A 23295-nucleotide genomic window follows, 5' to 3' on the forward strand; every position below is an offset into this window, starting at 1 on the left:
GTGGGTGGGGATGGGATCGTTGATTCCACCCCCTCGCATTCACCTAGCACAACGATCCCAACCCCACCCACTGACCTAGCTCACTGAGTTGGTGGGGTCGGGATAGTCGTGCTAGGTGATTGGATGGGGTCGGGATCGTTGTGCTAGGTGTGTTGGGTTAAGGTTAATTGTGGTAGGAGAGAGTGTGGAATTGGGATCAATGTGCTGGTGAGCGGATTGGGTTGGGATCATTGTGTTAGTCGAGTGTGTGAGATTAGGTACTAGGTCATGTTTGAGGGGGTTTGGAACAGTATTGTTTTTGAGTGTGTCAAGTCAGCATCATTATGCGAGTTGAGCGTGTGGGATTGGCATCACTGTTACTGGGGCCACCTGAACTAATTCGATATCGACTTTGTGAAGTCCAATTTGCAAAGTTGCTATATAATTTGCATTATTATCATTCATTTAGATAAAACAATATCAGTGCTCATTGTGATTGCAACATTTTCGTTTGGAATTGAATAAAATGAAGTCTTTAAAAAATCTGCAGACACTTAGTAACTATTGCCCACGTTCCTTTCATATATCACCAATAAGTAAATTAAATGTTTTACCGACCTTGAATTTTGTTTGGAGATCGTAGCGCGATAAGACCTCCGTTGCTAGGCATTTGAGGGCGTGGCCGTCACTCTCTGTATCCAAGGAAAATATGTCAAATGACCAATCATCGATCGTCTGTAATTCAGAAAAGAAAGCAAACACAATAGACGCTGGTTAGATCAATGTCTAAGCTACTGGACTGGACAAATCACTGAATTTAAGGTTTTTAATTATTATTTCATTCCAATACTTTAAAAATCAAATCATAAAGTAAATTATACTCTTTACAGAAAAACACAATATGAATATTAATAAAATGAGTTCCAGATCTGCTATGAAATAATCATTTCAAAAGTACGTTAGAATGAAATATGATATGAAGTCTGATTATATGAACTATAAATATATTCTCTTTGGTTTTATAAGAAAGAAAACTATTTCTGAGATTAGAAATAAAGAAACAGATACATTTAAAAGAGTGAATATCGTTATCCGATCACATCTGTATAAATGCTACATAGACATGATAGACAAAGTTCATTGCAATGACGAGCAGTTTGTCTTTAGTACAGTCTGTATATGATCCCAATTCAATAAATTATTAAAGCTATCTATAGGGCACATTGTTCTTATATTTCCCTTCATGTACGTTGTTCCAGGATGGTGGGTGATCAAGATATTGAATATTTTATGGCTATTCGGTAAGTATTTCATTATAGTTCATGAACTTTCCATCAATACGGGCCTACCGGTTGGAACACGTTTTCTCTATCATTTGCAAGGTAAGTCTCTTTGGTGTTAGTATATCCTATCTCTCTTGAGTAATAGAAGGTCATGTTGACATTTCCTTTATTGCGCGAGTAAGATGTCTGTTTCATAATTCATTTTCTATGAAATGTTTAAGAGTAAGTCAAGCATAGTTGAAATGATTACCTATTAGTTATATAAACATTTCGCCTAGCCATCAGAAAACATGAAACGGATAAGAAATTGGAATGATTCAAAATGAACACATCTCGAGGAAATCGCCCTGCGCACACTGGCCTATAAGTTCGCACATGAAGTGAATTTTTGGAAAGTCCAAAGTGGCAATTTGTAAATGCTGCTGGACGTTGGATCAGTCTCTTTCTTCTATATTTTTTTTACTATGGATGGTTTATGGATGGCAAATGTAAGATAAAGGCAATGGAAACAAGCCTTGTTAGAGATGCATAGTCTGACACGTATGCCATAGACGCAGGTGGTCATCCCTGATCAGATCTTTAACAATTTAGAGGAAAGGATCTACAATGGATGTAATATTTAGGGTAAAGACTTAACTTGTATTTGATAGGTCTCCCTAATATCGATACAATATCCTTTGTTTTTTTTATGTAGTCCTCATAAGATGAAATATATTGCATAAAAATGAGGCATTGATATACTTTGTAAATAATTTACCGAAACTACCGTACGTTTCACTCCCTTTAGAGTGCACTATACAACCTGTTAACTAGATGCAAGCTTGAAGGAAAATATGTGTGTAATAATGATGGCATTTAAAAATATAACTTAACATCTTAACAAATGCTTCCATAGTGGATATTGAAACGGACATTTCTTGGGGAAAGGGAACATTATATAAATGTAAATGAAGTGAATGAAGCATCTTCTACTCGGCTTCTACTTCCATCCTACCCTGTTGACTTCATCTTCCCTCTTTAATTTTTTTTCATCGCTTTCACCCTTTTCAAAAACAAGAAATATCATTTGAATAATAACAAGTGTGAATTTTCTTATGCAGATTTTTTTATTTTATTAAAATGCAATGCTGAACGGCTGAGAAAGGTAGGGGTACGGGTGTGTGTTCGATAATCGATAAGGTTGTTTGATTAGGGAGGGGACCTTTGATTAAAACATACATGACATGATCAGCCAGGACATTAATTTCAAGTTATTTACGGAGATATTGAAGGTACTTAGAAGGGAGATGAGTGTCGGGAAGGACGTATATTGATAATCTTGGTTAGCGGAGAGACTGGGGTGTGTGAATAATGAACGCCAGGTTCATGTGAGTGTAGGTAGGGGAGTAGACATATTTGAGGAAAGAAAAGGGAATAAAGGGTGAATGGTAGAATATGGGATAGTTGGGGAGATATACAAGTACAGCAGCACCAGGTGCAATCGGGAAAGATGTGATAAATATTGAGGATATCTATCGATAGCCACTTGTGCCGAATTGCTAAAACATAAGTGCTCCGCAAGCGTAGTGCTTCCGAGTGGGCGCGGGTGAGAAATGATGAGGGAAAATACAAAGAATGAAAGAACAAAAGACAGCGAAAGGGAGAGAACCGACAGGGAATTAGAATGAAAGACCCTTAGAAAAGGTTAAATGGGAAGGACATTAAGATTGGGTTTGAATTTATTTGTCATGTGTGTGTGTGTATGGTTATGTGATAAAACTAGGAGGGATGCAAGAAATGAGGAAGAGAGACAGAAAGAGAAACAACATACAGATAAAGGGTATATGTGAGAGCAGGGTATTTTCTTAAAACAAAGAAAAAATGTCTTATATACCAAACTTGCATGACTCAAGAAACCTTAGGCATGCAACATTATCATTCTAGTTTTTCTTTCCTTCATAAGTAGCAACATATAAAATGATATTGTTTTCTTGTTTCTTATCGTTGATGGTGTTTCTTTGTAGGAATTTATCAAAACATTGAAATTGCTGGCTGTTTCTGTCCACAGTGAAGTCAAGTGCATCAACTCTTAGTTCGTGTACATGCATGATTAGAAGGTTGTATCTCTGAATCATAATTATGACAGGATCAGTTGTTCCAAAAGGAAAGGGACGCCATCTGAACATTAACAGACTGAACATTTTGAACAAAATGGGAAAGAGAAGGGGCATTTATCAAAAGTAAAAAGGGCATATTAAAAGAGGGTATTAAATTAGAGGTCAAAAAGGATAAATTTCAATATCAAAAGAAAAAAAAGTAGCGAAAGGGGCAAAAAATCATTTGAAAGGGATTATGAAATTAAAGGATGCACTTGCAGAATGAAGCAAAAAGCTAAATATAGAAACCGGACGCTCATCGGGCACGGAAAGAGCTGTTTTGAATGAAAACTTATCTGATATAAAGAACAGGCACCTTACTAAAGGAAAAGGGGCACTTGTTAACACAAAAAATGTTCCTTTTCAGGTGAAAGGAGCACAGAGCACCTTTGAGAGGGGGCGTTTCATGTTAAAAATGACACTGATAAGAAAAAGGGCACTAGGCAATACCTAAAACGGGCCCTCCGTAGGTGGAAGGGACACAGTACACGGTGATATTTTTCTTGCGTGAAAAGGACACTTTTTCAGTGCTTCAAAATGTGTGTGTGTGTGTGTGGGGGGGGGGGGGTACTGTCCTACCCGCCTCCATGATCGGCGCCCCTGTGTGGGAGCGAGAGAGAGAATAGGTATCTATATTTGAAAATTGTGTCAATCAAACCGATTTTTGCTTAGATTGGTGGTATTCTTCATAATGGTGTTATTTAAATGATATCAATGACTGAGAAAAACAAGATGACTTTTAGACCATGCAGATTCTTAAACCTTGGTGCTTAAAACATTTTAAGCACTATCGTTTGGTATCCTATTCAATGATGAAAATGAAAAGAAAATAGGGGAAAATATACGAGCAGTGTATGAGCCACATAATTTTTCATTACCCTACAGAATACCATTGTGCAATGGAGAGGGCGCACCTCCACATAGTAGTATCAAAATGAATATCATCACTTGCAGTCTATTAATTGCGATTTTTATTCTAAGCTCATAGTTTTCCTGATTGAACCGTCTGAGATCCCAATTATTAATTCTGTCTGCGACTGGAGGCAATTACTTTAAAACGAGACGGCAAGGTTGTAAGCTCGGTCTATGACCCGATGAATTACCTCTTGCAATCATCATGTCTTTCAGCCTTTCATTAAACTCTGGCATTAAACATGTTGAATCAAAATGTATAATGAAACAGTGATTACGTCAACGCTCTGTAAACACATTTCCTTTCAGAAATTTGTGTTTTCTTTCTTTGTGTATTCGTAATGTTGTCTTAGGAATAATACGGTGAATATTTCATTATCAAATAGTAAACAGAATATTTGCAAAGAGGTTAATATTAAAAAAAATGACCCATTTCTTTCTATTTTAATGCATGCATATGGGTGAGTTAATGTATGTACATACATACATTCACAATATATATATATATATATATATATATATATATATATATATAAAGAGAGAGAGAGAGAGAAGAGAAATTATACCTGTACAACAGCTTTGGCAACTCTTTTATACACCCCCAAAGCTCTAAAAATTATTTGAATTTTTTTTATCAGAGAAAAATACAAGTCTGTAACGGTTACACAACGAAACAGTAAACAATTTATACTGTTTTAAACACATGTTGAGCCAGACATTGACTTATGGAATGATGAACGAGCTAGAAAATCAAACAACCCTATCCTAGCTCACCCCTCTTATATAGACACGATGGTAGGAGAAAGAGAAACTTTGCTCCTGGTGCAAGATATCGATCGTCTTCTTCGTTATCGATCGTCGAGCTGTTTATAGGCTCGTTCTCTAGTCTACCAAGGGGGTCTATTCACTCATCATATCGAACCAAGCTACATTAGTGGCGTGCAGATTCAACTGAATTTTCTCAATATCATGTAAATTTAGCCTTCTATGCATTTCTTATTGGTTATACTTCTCTCCTTCATTTCGTTTCTTCTGATTTCTCCAAATGAAAAAAAAATTGAAAATGAGAATTTTGGTTAGTGACGTCCTTTGTCATTCTAGTTCTATCCAAAATAGTCAGATATATCCGATGTTAATTCTCCAATATAATTTTGATATTATTTATCAAAAAATTTCAAATTTGATTACCAGGTCCCTTTTTCTGTGTGCCAATAATCACACAATTAACGATATTCTTCGACATTAAGTATTTTCCAGTTTGACGAAATGTATAAACTTATCATTACGTCATTCACTGCTGATTGTTTAAAATTGTATTCAATATTTGTGTTGTGAAGGTACACTCTTAAAATCCCAAGTCAGACCTTCAGGTGACAAGTGTCTGTATGACTATACTCCGCTCTGGATAATGAGTTGTTTCCGTCACATATTTCATATTTTTCGGATTATTTTCTGACCCGGATTTGATTTTGGGTCGAACGGACGCTTCACAGGTTATATTTAACGTCATGGGTAATAGTGACTACCTGATATCCTGATTATACAGAGTATTCAAAAAGAAATTAAAGAAGGATTGTGATATATGATTTGAATCTGATAATTCGAAATCACAATCCTTCTTTAATTTGTTATTATTATAATAGCGTATGCCATTTTTGACCAACATCTAAAGATAAGTAGAGATCAGAAATGACTAATCAATGCATGAACTCACAACTTTATTGAAGAGTTTTCTAGACTCTGGAATAAGGTTTCATTTAAATGATATCGTAAAGAAATTCCTTTATTGCAAATATCATTGTGGGTTATTTGTGATTGGACATGAGAAATATTCAGCATTGCACATCTCATATTCTAAAAGGATTTTCTTCGTCATGGTGTAAGATCGTTTACCAATATCCATTAAATTCAAATTATTTAAAATTATGGAATGGTTTTATCTCTGTTTACGAAGACATTTAAAATCTTGGTTAGAGACGTAAAAAAATTGTACGGTAGGCGTAATATGTGTATGATTATTTAGTATAATTCAGTATTAAAAAATTAAAGTACACAACAAGTTCATTCAAACAAATATCTGTATCTTAGAATGCCTTGGTGATCTTCGGAAACCATTCGAAATTCAGCTGTTAGAAAGTCACGCGCAAGGAATAACATTTAAATCTTTCTCCCTCGTAAACTGTGCTATCAAATAGTCTTCTGAATATAGAATTTTAATCGTTTGTTTCATGAATGTGATGTTCATGAAAATAAGGTGGTATATTAGATAATTCAAAAATGAAGTGAGTTCATATCTACCGGAGATGATGGAATTTCGTCACATTTATAATACGACCTAACACCAATGTTTAATTTGAATACCACCGTTATAATCCTCTGTGATACCGTCTCTTGTTTGAAATGCAGGCTAAAGTGTGATATCATATTAAAAACGTGTAAAGATTGCAACAGCGTGTGAGGTTTTCCGATCAGTTCATTTGTCAAAAGATGCACATTTCCTGAATAGCTGACAGAAGCTTTGATGATGTATTACCAGATACAGGTGTTTCGCTGGTTAAAATGTAGTAGCATTTATGGTTGCCATAACGACATCACACTATCATTTTTATGCCGCCTGTTTTCCCACTTCTTTTATCATATATGGTGGCTTTCTTTCATAGAGAGCGGTATAAAAGTATTTTGAAAGTACATGTATATGAATCTCACTTTGTCGGCTCTCTAATAAATGTTTGATGGTGCATATTGTCATTTTAGTTTTTGATAGACCGCGTAGTAGGATATTGAAACAAAAAGGTAAATGTGATGATTTACGCAGATAACACTATACAAACAATCTTAACACCTGGTTTTTAGACATCGCCAACTTCCTCTGGAAAAACGGACTTCTTTTAAAATTTAAGACAATCCGACGCCACCGTATTTTACAGATAAGATTAGTTGACAAGTGATTCACTTCCTGAAACTCTTTAACTTCATGAAATATCACAAATTTAAAGAACAGAGATATGAGATCTTGTTTTATTAAAGTTACAACTTTAACTGAATATTCCTTCAAAGTATTTTAAGACCGAAGATATAAATACAATAGAGCTACGAATGTTTGGTTAAAATTGTGATATTTCATCTGGGTCAGGTTACTCCTAAATATCTACCACTAGTCGGCAGGTAGCGGAGATCTATCATAGGCAGGTCTGACCCTTAACAGAAAACATGAGTTGGTAGTATAATGGGATAGTCCTTTTAGTGAATATTATCTATTCGAAATATATGAGAAACGTAGGAGTTGTCCATTTTCCCTACCTGGAAGAAAGAAAGTTTTTTATTGAAACAATTGTTTAAATCATGATTACAATTAATACGTAAGCAACAATCACATATTGCTTCATATGACATATAACATAAGTTCCAAAAAAGTAAGATACATTTGCATCAAGCAGTTTTTCTCCTCAATATTGTCTTGTTAGTTATATCAATGAATTAATACCTGTAATAAGGATTTGTTAAACTACGGGGCATGAATTGCGGAAATACATACTAAAACAATCCTATATAATTTCTTAGAAAATAGTCCAAATGTTAAGTACGGCTTGGTTCTTTTCGACCGGCAATGACTGAAAATGTACTGAGAGAAGGTCATTTAATTTCACGAGAGTTTCTTATGACATCATCTGGGCTGTGAAGTTGTGACGTTAGGCTATGGGTAATTCGAATCATTAACTCTCAAATTCTTTCTGAAGGAAGACTTCCTCGTCCCCTAAGTAAGCCAATTTAGCAGCACTATTCCTAGGTTCAAAGGAAGTGTCGAAATAAATATAGTTGGTACCCCCAAGGGAAGGCGAGAGACAACCCTTATCGCATAAAACTTTAATACCCTGATTGAAATAATAACGGAAGTCACACTTAGATTGAATTTCAAATTTAACACGATTGTAAGTATTGCATTTCTTCTACCTGTTTATTCAACCAAATATTTCTTGCATTATTGGTGGGGGGAATACTTAGATTTCGTAAAATATTCGATTTTGGATGAACCCAAACATTATTCTTTGGGGCGGAAAATAAAGGAACAAATATCTTTCGAACAAGGCCATCGGCTATCCAACAACACATCAAGAACTCGTTTCTATGAACCCCATTTGATATCGCAATGTATTGAAATAAGTCTAGGTATCATCTTTTTTATAACAAAATAATTAAACCTCTAAAATGGTGCAAAATTAATAACTTATGGCAAAAATGTGTATCCTGTTAAGTTATTTGTCATGGATATGGATTACACTCTTAAAATTGGTAGGCAAAAAATGCCAAATTTTTAACCAACACTGGGCAACATACTGTCTACACAATTATTGGTTAAAATCTGCCCAAATTGGGTAATAAACACTAATCAGTGGGTAAGAAATTTGCTCAATTTGATAATGACTGCCCAGAATATATACTTTTTTACCAACATACATTACCCAACACAGTGGACAGTCTGTTGTCCAACATTTGAATTGTATAGGCACAGAATATTTTTTCGTAAATGTGTCCCGATCACTATTAAAGCAAAATTAAAATTTTTGAGCAAATCCATTATCGGAGGACAATAACACACTCAAGTGTTTAAACTGATAAATGACAAGAGAAAAGTAGGCCCAGACCGACGTCCTCAAGGAAAAGGGTACTTGTGAACATCCGATTAAATTCCAGCTTTTCGCGCCTTCGTCTCCCCTCTAATCAACAAAACGCACAAAAAGACACATATGATGTATGGGTTATCTTCCAAGTCACGTGCTTATTCAAGCACTTGTTTTACGCGTGGCCAGCATTGGTGATCGTGGGTCTTGTGGCACGGTCAAGTGGACACCTCGCCAAATATGATTTTGGAGGAAGAGAGAGAGAAAGAGAATATTCGATCCGTTGAATAAGAAAGTAAAAAAAGAGAGATAACATCTGAATTTTAAATATTATCAAATGTTAACTATGTCAACGAGAGAAAGGGAAATGTTTATCAAAACCTAGCTTTGGTGAATGTTTTAGAATGTGAATTTGACCGTTTAAATTTTATAAAAGTGTAGCCTTTTTATATTTTTGAATTTGAATGGTATATTTATTTCAAATATTCACTGAAAATAGCAGCCAAAGGCTGAATTGCATTCAGTTTACAAAAGGTATATACATACATATAAAAAATATACAACTTATAATAAAATAGGCAAATATATCAAAATGAAATTGTTCTACAAAATAATTGTACAAAGTGAATGCTGAATCTGTTTTTCTTTTGTTAAAATTTGCATTTTACCTTTTGAAATATATAGAGGCCTGTCTCGGTAATGTTTTAAGGACGTTTAAAGTTTGATCAGTTTATTATCTTACAATTAAGTAATTGCATATAAGTAAACTTTTAGTATAAGATCCTTATTTCCATAATCCTTTCTGTGCTTGAAAAGTGCTCTTTTTATATAAAAAAATCAAACACCTTTCATTTTTATTTCGATCAGTTTCTCGACAAATATAAATTTTCTTGGAACACCGCCAAACGCACTCGCCGAAAGACATTAAAGGCAAACATTATCGACACCTGAAGTAATTTTGTTTGTTCATAATGATCTGATGAAATGAAACACTAACAGTCAATTATTTTAGGGGTAGGGGTGGGGGTACCTAAAACTAAAGAAATGCTCTTGTAGCAGTCACCAGAAGACCCATTGGCTGACCCGAGATCGCATCAACCCGGTACTACGTACTACGTCTCACCTACGAAACCGATTCCAAAAAGACCGATTGCATGTCATTTGAAATAAGGTTATTAATTTGATCGGTCTTGGGTCAGTTTCACCAGTATGACTGAGCTTAATCTTTGTGGCCCCATGGGAGCTGTATTAATGTAGAATGGTTATAGTGCTGCACATGGACTGTAATTCGAATATCGAATCGAAAAGTTAAAACCCACTTCTCATTTTTCGAAACAGATATCGGAAACAGAAATCCTCCGAAAAATTGTTTTGCCCAATTAACCATGGGCCCGGCAGCCACAGTGCAGCGCTAGATCAACGTAGCTCTATCCCTTGAATCGTTGAACGCCAAACAGGGTAGCAACAACTCCATCTTTTAACGTTTTTGGCCGGGGTTTGAATTCCTGACCTACCAGTTGTCAGAAGGACGATCTACCAACTGAACACACTGGTCAAAGGGTTCATGGTTCAAATCTACGTCAGCATGTGGGTGTGTGTGTGGGTGTGTGTATGAGGGGAGAGGGGTAAGAACGCTAGAAGTACTTGCTTACGAAATTGCTCAATTCTGAAATTCTGGACCTCACCATGTGACCTCTGACTTCGCCATTATATGCAGGTCGCCATTAAGTGCAGTTACAACCAAAGTTCGGGTGAAAAATGAATTACGATTGCGGAGTTATATGTCATAAGAGAGTCTTGCACGTAAACTTTAACGTTGACCAGAAAATGACCTTTTACCTTATCATGTGACCTCTGACTGCACCATGACATGCAGGTCTCATAAGCACATCTACAACCCAAGTTTGCGTGAAAAGTGACTTACAGTTGCGGAGTTATGTGTCATAATGTCTGTAACGGAGGGACGACATTTGGATCCCTTAGTCTCGCTTGCACCTCTGGTGGGCGAGACAAAAATTCAGATCTCAGAGATAATTCTCGTTTTCTAAAGGCTTGATTTGATCTACATCGTGATCTACTAGTCCCTTTTCTTTTTAGTTTGGTACATTTCATTACCCTCCTGATATTAAGGTTTTAACTAAGGACCCACATCTAAGCTTGTTCAGAAGAACAGCAACTAACATCAACCTATGAATATCAATATTACACAAATCACTGTCCAAACCTAGGGGAGTTAGCGATTGTTCTTTTTAATATCAGCCCTATTTTAGCGTCCAGGCTATCGTTATGGAAATTTTATTAGATCGTCACACCACATGTTCAGTATGGCAGTATGCTCTTGCGTTACAATGGCGTAATCTCCATGGGATGGTCGTTCGCAACATGTTGAGACATTAGACTTCATCTTTCAGACGTTTCTGTCAATTTACATGAACACGAATCAGTCTCAGTACTCATGACCAGTTTATCAAGAACCAAAGCGGTGTTAGCGCATGTACTGAACACCCTTACTGTTTTCAACAGGTCGTTGTTCTAGGTCACAAAAGATTATTGAGAAGTAAGGCAACAATAAGGATTTGAAACTTTAAGATCACATCACCAATCAAGCTATATATAAGTATATATTATCTTCTACTGCGAGACCAATATATTCAATATCACATACCTATTTATGAGAACTGTCTATCAAACAGATTAAATCTCACTTGAATAAAAATCCGTAACGTTTGTCACGGAAAAAAAATCACCTGTAACTTTTTTTCATTTCAATAATTGTAATATTAGTAGTAATTATGTTTTACGTTTGTGATCATTCGTAGGTAATAGATAGAACTGACAGATAAACGAGCGTATCACAAGACGAATTCCGATACGTTAAATGTGCAAATGAATTCAAGAACAAGTGGCTTGTTGATCAAAGAAAGAATCCATTATCAAAGGTCTGAGTGGCTAAACTAGTGGCTAATTTTGGTTACAAATGCTGCAGGGGTGTATAGTTTGGAATGGAAATGCATAATGCACGCTGGTACATAATAACGACGCTGTCGCGAAAGCGAATTGTGAATATACACACACACACAGGAACACATAAGATCAAATGGGAATTGATGATCAAGAAACTTGGAAATATTATGGCCTTTCGGGAAGAAAGTGATTACAGGAGACTTAAGTGAGCAACAAAGTAAAACAAGACTAGAAGAAAATAATAATGGGTATCATTTTGTAATCAACACAAAATAATGCTGTGAAGAGAACATGATTTTGATGAAAGTGAAGTTTAATGATATGCAGAGAGATGGAGAGAGAGAGAGAGATAGAGATCGACATCAGATCTACTGATGACAAGCATGAAAATCCATGCTAGAGAGTATAGAACTTAATTGTATGTGCAAGGGACAATCGGGTAGAAATGAGGGGGGAAACGATAAATCGACTGTGGGTAACATAGACAGAGAAACAGCGAATAACATAAGGGTGTATTAAAAAAGTCAGCAGGACGAAAGAGAAAAAGAAAGCAAAAGTGGGACATGTGAATAAAAGAAAAGAGCTAAGGGCAGCTTGATGAATCTCAGGGTTACACAAGATATCCGGTATGCCGTTAGTCAAAGTTAGGAGGAAAGTTGACACCTACCTTGAATATTTGAATGACCTTTGCCGGTAAGACTGTTCCCGCTGTTGCAGATGTTCTCCGGAACATTCTGAAATCAGAAGAAAATGGTCGATCTCGAATTAGGTTGTTGAATTTCAAAGTTGATAGGGGAAAAAATGCAAGAATTGTCAAAATGATAGTTTTGCCGAAAAGACTAAATTACCAAGCCTTCCGGACTTATCTTTGTTTAAGAGACAATGTCAGAGATAATCCTGGCATTAAGGAATCATGGCCAAGTGCACTAGTAAAATTGTGATGATTCCTTAGGAAAACACGTCGTTTCTGGTTTGTTTGTACTGCTATTGTCATGCCTGTACCTAAACACACTATAATATGAACCTATCCTTATTTTTTAGTTGAAGAAATTTACAGAGCTAATTAATCCATCGTTAGCATCGAAAAGAAAGGGGGGGGGGAAGAAGTGCTGGATGTATGTTTAATAGGACATCGCAGTCATCTTACTAGGTTCTTAGTTCGGCGACAAAGTACAATATAATTTCATATAATTTAAAGTGCTTTGAATATCTAGGAGAGTACTGTTATTGACTATTATGCAAAACGAGCAGAAGAAAATCCGATATGATGAAAGTCGATACCTCGTACTACTGTCATTCAGGATATACAGTGTACGAAAAGTTCTACTCTTAAGCCGTATACTAGAGCGCAGGAACCAGTTGCATATACATATCATTACGGTAACTTTCCCATCTTATTGTAATTCCCATGGAATCCTTTATTGTGATTGACTGATGAGCATTGTTTGCATATTAGTCACCATTGGATCCCAAAGTTACCATGATGATAGCACCTTATGCAACGGGATCCTAATCTTCCAAAAAATGACCGACTGTAGGTACTGTTAACCATTAAAGGTATTGTTTAACTTTGTGAGCAGCCGATTTAAAAAATTCTCAAACCAAGATGAAACATGTGTACAAGTGTATGTATTAGAAATAAACCCTGAAAACAACCATTTTTGAGAATGAAAAGCTTAAACTACAAGGCAAACCCTGATTTTGTAAATAGGTGCCTTATAGACGCCTAAATAGTACACACAAGTGTATGGGATGAAATTAAGATGGTGTTTCCGGTCACTTTATATTTCAATTTTTGAAGCACTAAATAATTTTTTGCAGGGGTTCATTTTTGTAACATATCACAGACACAGGGGACAAGTGTGACCTTCTAGCTCAGATTTTTTAAAAGTCAAACCAATGTTAACCAATCACTTTAAGGTAACACTGAAGATATGATCTCTGATCGTTTCCTGAATAGTTCCGATCTTATCGCATGTACAGTAGTCCTGAACTGTAAAAATGAACTAATTAAATAACCATATTCCGGTTATGTCTTTGGATATCTTACCGATCTATGAATAGTCCCGTTCTTAAGGCCTGGACGATACTCCTAAACCGAGGTTTTTCATCCCCTAGTCTTGACTTGGTTGATTGCCGACTGAACGTCGATGTTAACCAATGTCGAACCTGTTCTGGTACTTCATCTGAAGTAACCTCCGATAGGTCATCCTCTTCTTCGTGATAATGATACCTAAAGACAGAGAAATAATATATAGATATATACATATATACTTTATCCCGTGAATCAAACGACATACATGCACTCAACAAATCGCATTTTTCGGATCTTTGTAAAGAGAATAATCGATTGCTGTTTTCCATTTCTGGACATCATTGTGTATGAAGTAATTAGAAATAAATCTGAAGAAATATAATTACCACCACGATGACGTCAATTAATACCACCACAACCACCACCACCACCACCATCATCATCATCATTATCAATTTCACTACTACCTCCACCATTAACAAAACACTTACTTACGATTCATCATGAGCTATTTAAATCTATATATTCAATTGACACTTGCAAAAAAATCATAAAATTTACTGTATCTTGCAAAATATTTGTGCTATCATGACGAATTTGATATTACAAAATGAGTATGTCATGCCTCTTCATCACATTGCTTTGTCATCAGAAGCTGAAAATATTTAAGTGTCATTTCTCCCCAAAATGTTCATATTTTAGACAAATTAACAATAAAAAACTTGACAAAAACATTCCATATTTTTGCTTGTTACTTTTTAACAAAAAAATTTCAGATTACACTTTTCTGTTCAGTGGTGACATATCATGATAGAAAATGCAATTTCTATGAAATGATGTTCGAAAGTATACTACCAAACAAAAGAATATATTTGGCACGAATGTTACCATTTTCTTCAAAGAATATTACACCTAAATATACTTTAATCCCAACAGCATCCCAATCGTGATTGTAAACGTGATTTATACGCTCTTTGATTTAACACCAAATTCGGCACGGTAGTATTTATATTTTTGAAGATATAGTAAATTTTACGATGTTTGGCAAGCGAACAAATTTCACTGAATTCCATGGGTGTAGGTAAACTCCTGTTATTGTCAGAAAACATTTATGATATATACAGTGGGTAGATGAGAGCTCTTATTTGTTGGGTCTTGGGTCTCAACACACCTTTTCTGATTATTATATACCTTATGGTGCAGTTCAGTTATTCGGTCTATTGGTTTTTTTTAACGTATTGGTAATTATAAAGGTAACTATGCAATTTTTGTGCAATGATGGTCCCTAAATAACAATTGATCAATGACGCTAGTGTAAATTCTTATGGCTGATTGGATCATCATCGTAGGCGATTGCTATGTATTGGTTGATATAGTAAGTATCATTCTACAGACTATCAATGGTAAAAGACGAACAAATATTTATTTACGGTAAAAACCGTTATTAATAAAGGTCAGATGAAAAAAAAATCCCTGGGAATTCAGAAATGTTAGGTCCTTGGCTGCTCCGATATCCCTTCCAACTCTGAACAGTTTACTAATCATCATCCCCTACGCCGATACCAACAAACCTTGCAACATCCGATAATCCAATTTCTGTGCTGGAAAGCATGTTGGTGACGTCATCAAGATAACGGATGGGTTTTTGATAGGATTAGAAGTACACATCGACCTTTTGTTTCTCATTCAATGAGCGATGATGACATGACATAGCCTGAAGAAATATTGACGGTTAAATACAGGGAACAAATATAGAACCCCGTGTTGTCCACAATTGAAGGTCTATAGAGAATAAGGTCTATAGGTTTTTACTTTGTATCAACTTCTTCAGGGATTTAAAAGACTATATTTTTTTACAGAATACGACCCCGTTCTTCAATCTGGTCGTTTAAGGACCGTCTTTACAATTTTCCGCCTGAACGTTTGGTTGTAAAAACACTTTAATGACACATATCAGTATTTAGACAGAGATCACGTTATATCTTTGTGATTTTTCGCATTCGAGTTCCTTTCAATGCTGTATATCATTTATTATAATTTATTTCAAAGCTATCATTAAAAAATTCAGAGGATTAGTTTTAAAAAGAAGTGTAAACCGGTGAAATCGTTCCATATTATCCAATGCACGTAAACTTCACAAAATTTGATTCACGAGATATATATATAACATTAAAGTTCAGAATATAAGAAAATACCCAACCTATTCAAGTTATAGAGTAAGATAAGAAAGCAGAAGCTTTTAAAAATGAAATCATGGCATCTTCGTCGAAAACATACCAAAATAAGATAAAACATGTTATATCGTATTGTGATAGCGTGCCTCATCATTGTATTCAGTGCAGGTGTGTATGTAGTTAAAAAAAGGTCTCGTCCATCGGAAAGGATACAAATGTTGGTCCCTGTTTAGGAAGGATCGCAACCGATGCGAGTTAAAATCATTACACTATTGCACCATGGACCAATATACTCAACAGGGAATGGAGTGCTTATTATATTTACTTTATATTCCTAATGCAATGTCTTGCCATTCTACGTTGAACTTCATAATTATACCCAAACTGCAATTAAATTCAAAGGTTATCTATCATGTAGCATTATACAGAACTTATGAGAGACATATGTATATTTTTTCTGCTCAAAACTTGATCTTCTATATTCTGGTACGATTCTCTTTTTTCCTATTGTTTATATTGTGATTCGCTTTCTCTGTAATTTACATATGTTGCCCTGCATGTAATTTATTAGTTCATGACCTGGGCTTATTTTCTTTTTTCATTGTGTATCAACTACATGTATGTTCCTTTGTTTGATTTTGAATATTGAATAAAGTGATGATTAAAAAAAATGACTGTTGAAAATGCTATTTAAAAACATTTTATCATCTTGTTTATTTCATGACAATTTTCACATTTTTTTAGTTGTATTATTTTCTGATGAAATTCATGTACAGACGACCATGTTCGGTCGATTCGTTATAGGAAAGAAAACAAGATTAAGATATATTACTCTTTCAAATCTCTCCTAAGCATTTAAAGGTGCACTTTTTAATATATATATGGTGAATAATACAATAAAAAAATACCCAAGTGAAGTATTGTTAAGAACCTCATTCATATGACGGGAGTATTAGCACACAGGGAAACCAAGGAGTTTCCCTGAGGAAACACAACTATTCATAATGTTAGCCTACTACCCCCATATGCTTTTAAAACCAAAAGCCTTACTGCTCCAGTTAAGGCAATCAAATTCAAGGATTTTGTGTTAAAAACAGAGGTTCATACTTGAGCTCGTTTTCAGGAGTTTGAAATGTTTGCAGCATCACTTTCAAAATGTCACTTTGTTAAAATACAATTTTTGAATTGTATTTTGTTTAGAATTATCATTTAGCTTTTATTTACGCGCATAGAAAAAATGATATTTACAAACAGATCCCAGGAAACAGATCTCCCTTAGAATATTTAATCGACTCTGTATTCTGCATCATTGGAATCATGTATCCAACTTCTAGTGTGTGCACCTTTCAATAATTGAGCAGCTTGCATTAAATACACGCCTAGCCTATGCCTATTTGTTCACCCCCCACAGTCCCAAGTGTAGAACCTTCCATAAGTAGGCCTTGCCGAGGGCTATGCTAACAATTGCGTCGTTTAAGATGCTACTGAATAATTCATCACAGCTGGGAGAATTCGAGACGAAAATGGCTGAGCAAAATGTCTGTGCTTGGCCGCTCAAATTTTACACATCATATAATATTTGAATGGCCCAACTTTTTAAATGAAAATGGCTTATTAAATAAATAAGTCACTATCTATACCTAATTATTGGAAAAAAAATAAATTTCATAATGGTGGTAAAGAGGACCTCTCTGGTCCACGTGAAGTAAAGTATTTACACAAACGTAATTTTGGAAGGGATTGTTACAAACCCCGCTATTTTAGCAGTCGAATCAATCGGTGCCAAATCTAATGACTTTTAGAATCAATTTCCTTTTTATTTTAAGCTACCTCCCTCCCAAATAAATGAACACGGATTTTTTTTTATGGAATTATAATTTTAGCATACAAACTTCCTTGTTTAGGTTGTTGGCAATGAAAACTACGAATATGTATTACATTTTCAAAACTCAAAACACTTAATAGTAACAAGCATATTAAGAGTCCTATATAGCGCAGGAAAATATGTTCAGATCGAAATAATTTTTTTGTCTCCTATGAATATTATTATTTTATCATCAAATATCATTTTTCATGAATGTCTTTACACTACTTTATATTGATTGTTAGTTAATTCGTTTTTTTTAAACCGGAGTTAGGATCAGGAAATATAAAAAAGAATAATTTAATGAAAGTTTGATCAAGATTTACGAGATACATGTTCATTTTGATTAAAGTAAACATTACTTAGATGTAGATAATCAAGAGCTTCCCAATCACACATGTTTGAAGATTTGAAGCTGTTACATGAGCAAAATGATGAACGGTGTTTATATTCTATCACTCAGAAAGAGAACATTTAACCAGGTGTGTCATTTCTATGACGTAAGCTCCTTTTCTCAATTTATACATCGTATAGTATACATTTCAAATTTGTCTGGCATGGCTTAAACAAACAATCCACATCCCTAAAGCAAATTCCAAGGGGAAATTTATGTGTTTACCCATAAATCCAATCTGATGGGTTTTGAACGGACGATGACAATATATTACCCATGCTTTTGTTGTAAATGTTCTTTTATCCTTTCTTTTGCAAAGATAAATTTTACGCTGATTGGCCTGCCAAAAGAAGATTTCTGTGAACACTTGTTTTCTCAACAAATCTGAAATTATCACCGCCATCTTTCATTAGGGATATGTTGGCACCTTCCATGATTGCTTCTGTAACGTGAACCAAGACGACTGTGAGGGTGTTGCTATGGAAGGCAGAGGAAGGGAGAGGGGTGAAATTTGAAGCTAAAACAGGGAGCATCATACAGACAAGTGGTGGAGAGTAATGATACTGGGGTAATCAGAAGTTAATGGGGGCAATTTAAATAAGGTAAAGAGGTAAAATATTGTTAATGGTATGTTTCTGTTGGGCAGTTTAAAGTGGATATATTTGATAATGGGGAAATATCCTGACGTCTAGATGTATGGATTTTGGCTAATGATATATTTAGTACAAAGCTGGTAATTGGAAGAGGTTGGTACAGAAATAAAGGAGTAATGAGAACGGGTCACTGATGAGCATAGATATAATAAGAGAGAGACTAATAGTGAATTACAGTTTACAGTAGAAAGGTAATGGGGAAAGGTAATGGGAAGAGGTTGGTAGTGCGTAGTGGAGTAATGGGAAGAAGTCAGTGGTGAGTAGAGGGGTAATTGGAAGAGGTTGGTGGTGAGAAGAGGGGTAATGGGGAGAGGTCGGTGCTGAGAAGAGGGGTAATGGGAAGAGGTCGTTGGTGAGTAAAGGGATAATGGGAAGAGGTTGGTGGTGAGTAGAGGGGTAATGGGAAGAGGATGGTGGTGAGTAGAGGGGTAATGGGGAGAGTTCGGTGGTGAGTAGAGGGGTAATGGGAAAGGTCGGTGGTGAGTAGAGGGGTAATGGGAAGAAGTGTCAGTGGTGAGTAGAGGGGTAATGGGGAGAGGTCGGTGGTGAGAAGAGGGGTAATGGGAAGAGGTCGGTGGTGAGTAAAGGGGTAATGGGAAGAGGTTGGTGGTGAGTAGAGGGGTAATGGGAAAGGTCGGTGGTGAGTAGAGGGGTAATGGGGAGAGTTCGGTGGTGAGTAGAGGGGTAATGGGGAGAGGTTGGTGGTGAGTAGAGGGGTAATGGGAAGAGGTTGGTGGTGAGTAGAGGGGTAAAGGGGAGAGTTCGGCGGTGAGTAGAGGGGTAATGGGATAGGTCGGTGGTTAGTAGAGGGGTAATGGGGAGAGGTCGGTGGTGAGTAGAGGGGTAATGGGAAGAAGTGTCAGTGGTGAGAAGAGGGGTAATGGGAAGAGGTCGGTGGTGAGTAAAGGGGTAATGGGAAGAGGTTGGTGGTGAGTAGAGGGGTAAAGGGGACAGTTCGGTGGTGAGTAGAGGGGTAATGGGGAGAGTTCGGTGGTGAGTAGAGGGGTAATGGGAAAGGTCGGTGGTGAGTAGAGGGGTAATGGGAAGAAGTGTCAGTGGTGAGTACAGGGGTAATGGGAAAAGGTCGGTGGTGAGAAGAGGGGTAATGGGGAGAGGTCGGTGGTGAGAAGAGGGGTAATGGGAAGAGGTCGGTGGTGAGTAAAGGGGTAATGGGAAGAGGTCGGTGGTGAGTAGAGGGGTAATGGAGGGAGTTCGGTGGTGAGTAGAGGGGTAATGGGGAGAGGTTGGTGGTGAGTAGAGGGGTAATGGGAAGAGGTTGGTGGTGAGTAGAAGGGGTAATGGGAAGAGGTTGGTGGTGAGTAAAGGGGTAATGGGGAGAGGTTGGTGGTGAGTAGAGGGGTAATGGGAAAGGTCGGTGGTGAGTAGAGGGGTAATGGGGAGAGTTCGGTGGTGAGTAGAGGGGTAATGGGGAGAGGTTGGTGGTGAGTAGATGTGCAATGGGAAGAGGTCGGTTGTGTACAAAGCGGTAATGCGAATAGGACGGTGGCGAGTAGTAAGGTAACGGGAAGAGCTTGGTAGTGAGTAGATGTGTAATGGGGAGAGTTTGGTAGTGAGGATAACGGAAAAAGTCTGGTAGTCAGTAGAAAGTGTAGCGGGAAGGGAACGTTGGTGAGTAGAGGGATAATTGGAAGGGGACGATGGTGAAAAGAGGGGGTAATGGGAAGATGTCAGCACTGAGATTAGGGGTAATGGGGAGAGGTCGGAGGAGAGTAGAGGGGTAATGCGAAGAGGTCGGTGGTGAGTAGAGGGGTAATGGGAAGAGGACGGTAGTGAGTAATAGGCCTAGGTAATGGAAAGAGGTCGGTGGTGTGTAAAGCGTTAATGGGGATATGACGGTGGTGAGTAGTAGGGCAACGGGAACAGGTCGGTAGTAAGTTGATGTTTAATGGGAAGGGTTTGGTAGTGAGTATAATTATGTGTAATGGGAAGAGGTCGATGGTGAGTAGATGTGTAATGGAAAGAGTTTGGGAGTGAGTTGAGGAGTAATGGGAAGAGGTAGGTTGTGAGTAGAGAGATAATGTGAAGAGGTCAGGGAAGGGAGGAGGGGGTAATGAAAAAATTTTGGGAGTGATAATGTGATAAATGTTTTTTTTAGTATATACAGAGGTGACGTAAAGATTTTATAACTGTGCAACATCGATGTCGAGATTAGGGGTGGAAAATGAGTAATATAAATAGTCTGGCAGCAAAGTGAAGCTGTAAATGAGAAGGGTTATGACATGGAGCGAAATTGAATTAATTGGAATGAGATAAATCTTTGTCATTACGCTTTACTACATTTTAATAGAAATGTGTTCACGTAAGCCATAGGAATAGCTATGAATGTTAGACACCTCTTAGGCAGGTTTATAGCTTAACTGATATAAAACATAAAAATAACAACTTGAGAAAACCATATTTCTGCATTTATCTGTTGACCGTCATTAAACAGAATGTCTAGCTTACAACCGAAAACTCTTTTATAAGTTTTCAGAAGTTGCTTACCTTGTTTCATCCTGCTTAAGGGTATCTAGTACTGAGGCAGCATACTCCAAGTTTTCTTTGAGGTACTTCTTCGATACCTCTTCCCTTTCTAACCGTAATACCAGACTACGCAGGCGTAATGCAGCTAGGACGGCCCCTTGTGGCGAGGTGGCAGGGGGCATGGTCTCGCTGACTTCAAGATCAATGCTAGCCAGGGACTCTTCGTCCATCGATTGTGAATCCTGCCGCCTCAATCTCCGTTTTCCGTCTGTCTTTTTTATTATCCTATACTCCATTTCTACATTTGGAAAGGAAGTGTAAGGAAGCCAGAAATCGTATAGAAAGAAGCATTAATAAGAGCTTAAATAGCGAGTGTCAACGCTTATTCGGAAACAAGATTCAAATATATACCCCTAAAGAAGGAGATATAATCAGAGATGATCTAACAATATATCTAGGGGTGGATACCTGCTGTCTGTAATATCTCGAAATCAATGGTTAACAAAAATATCAATGACAAAACAAACTAACATTTAACAGGCAGTAATACCAACTCCTAACTAATTCCTGGTTTGGGCGGCAAACCCGTGGTAAGGTGAGGGGGTGGAAAGTGGTCTCGCTACCTAAAAGGGGCAATAAATCTCTGGAAACCACGGCGCATTGAATCAATTTACTAACACCACCAACATTACAACTACTACTACTACTACTACTACTACTGCTGCTGCTGCTGCTGCTGTAACTTCTACTGCTGCTGCTACTACTACTGCTACTACGATACTGCTGTATTAATATAACTAATAAACTCACTTTTTCCATCCACTCTTCCTCTGGGACTGGCCGGGCTTTCTTTATTCGCATTGTTCGGTGGATTGGCAACTGTGGAGAGCAAGAGGGAAAATAAAAAAAATTGTAAGACGATGATCACAATTCGTGTTTGATGTTGGCAAATTGCCTCACATGGCAATCACTAAAATACAGACAATGATAATTTTATATCATTCTGAGACTTTTTGGGTGACAATCTATTAATGCAATGATAAACTATTATAGTGGTGTATCATATCATAGATCATGTGCAACATATAATAACATGAGAACCAGTTCCGGCAACCTATGGGTTAGCCGGCAGTTTAAATGTGCATAATAGTAAGAATTGTGATCAATCACAATACAACAATTAATTAATGAGAAATGTTAGACAAAATAATAGTTTGAAATGACGTTAAATATAAAAAAAAATGGCTAATACCAATTCATTAGCAAAATGCTTAGTGAGATTATGGATAATGCAAAAAAAAAATCCATTGATATAGGATCAGCAGCGACAATTAGGCTCACACACCTATATAAACAAACAAATGATTATTCATTGTTTGATTACATCATAAATCCTAATAAGAGTGAGGTAAGAGAAAATAACCAATAATGATTGATTACTGAGTCGTGGTGTAGTGATTCTGACTCTGGGCTTGTAATCAGAGGGTCGTGTGTTCGAACCCCTCATCGGTCAAGAGTCCTTCGGCAAGGCGTCATTCCCATATTTTCCGAATCATCATCAGGCGTAAAATCGGCACCTGGTCGAATGCTTGATTTTGAAAACTGTGGTTGGAATACTCTCAAGGGAGTTGAGGAAGTAATGCATTGTGAGCGGGCAAGCGAGGATTCTGACGTCTGGGTATTCTGTAAAGCGGTTAGAGACGTCGTTCCGTTTGAAAGAAATGGATTCTTATCATCGTTATAGTAATAATAGTTATAACAAGAACAATGATACTACTACTACAAATATTTTCAATAAT

General features: G+C 36.7%; 1 protein-coding gene across 1 annotated transcript in view; it reads right to left on the reverse strand.

Moving 5' to 3' along the window:
* Nucleotides 1-22671, reverse strand: part of LOC121428803 (calcium/calmodulin-dependent 3',5'-cyclic nucleotide phosphodiesterase 1A-like) — a 49532-nt gene extending 26861 nt beyond the window's left edge. Inside the window, exons 1-5 of the mRNA XM_041625647.1 lie at nucleotides 22307-22671; nucleotides 21518-21794; nucleotides 13943-14125; nucleotides 12560-12626; nucleotides 598-714 (exon numbers count right to left, since the gene is read on the reverse strand). Coding sequence (XP_041481581.1) covers nucleotides 598-714; nucleotides 12560-12626; nucleotides 13943-14125; nucleotides 21518-21792 — 642 coding nt within the window. The 5' untranslated portion in view covers nucleotides 21793-21794; nucleotides 22307-22671. The remainder of the gene's footprint in view (nucleotides 1-597; nucleotides 715-12559; nucleotides 12627-13942; nucleotides 14126-21517; nucleotides 21795-22306) is intronic.
* Nucleotides 22672-23295: the final 624 nt, after the last annotated feature.

The sequence above is a fragment of the Lytechinus variegatus genome, chromosome 1 (genome assembly GCF_018143015.1).
Source record: "Lytechinus variegatus isolate NC3 chromosome 1, Lvar_3.0, whole genome shotgun sequence".
NCBI classification, from domain to species: Eukaryota; Metazoa; Echinodermata; class Echinoidea; order Temnopleuroida; family Toxopneustidae; genus Lytechinus; species Lytechinus variegatus.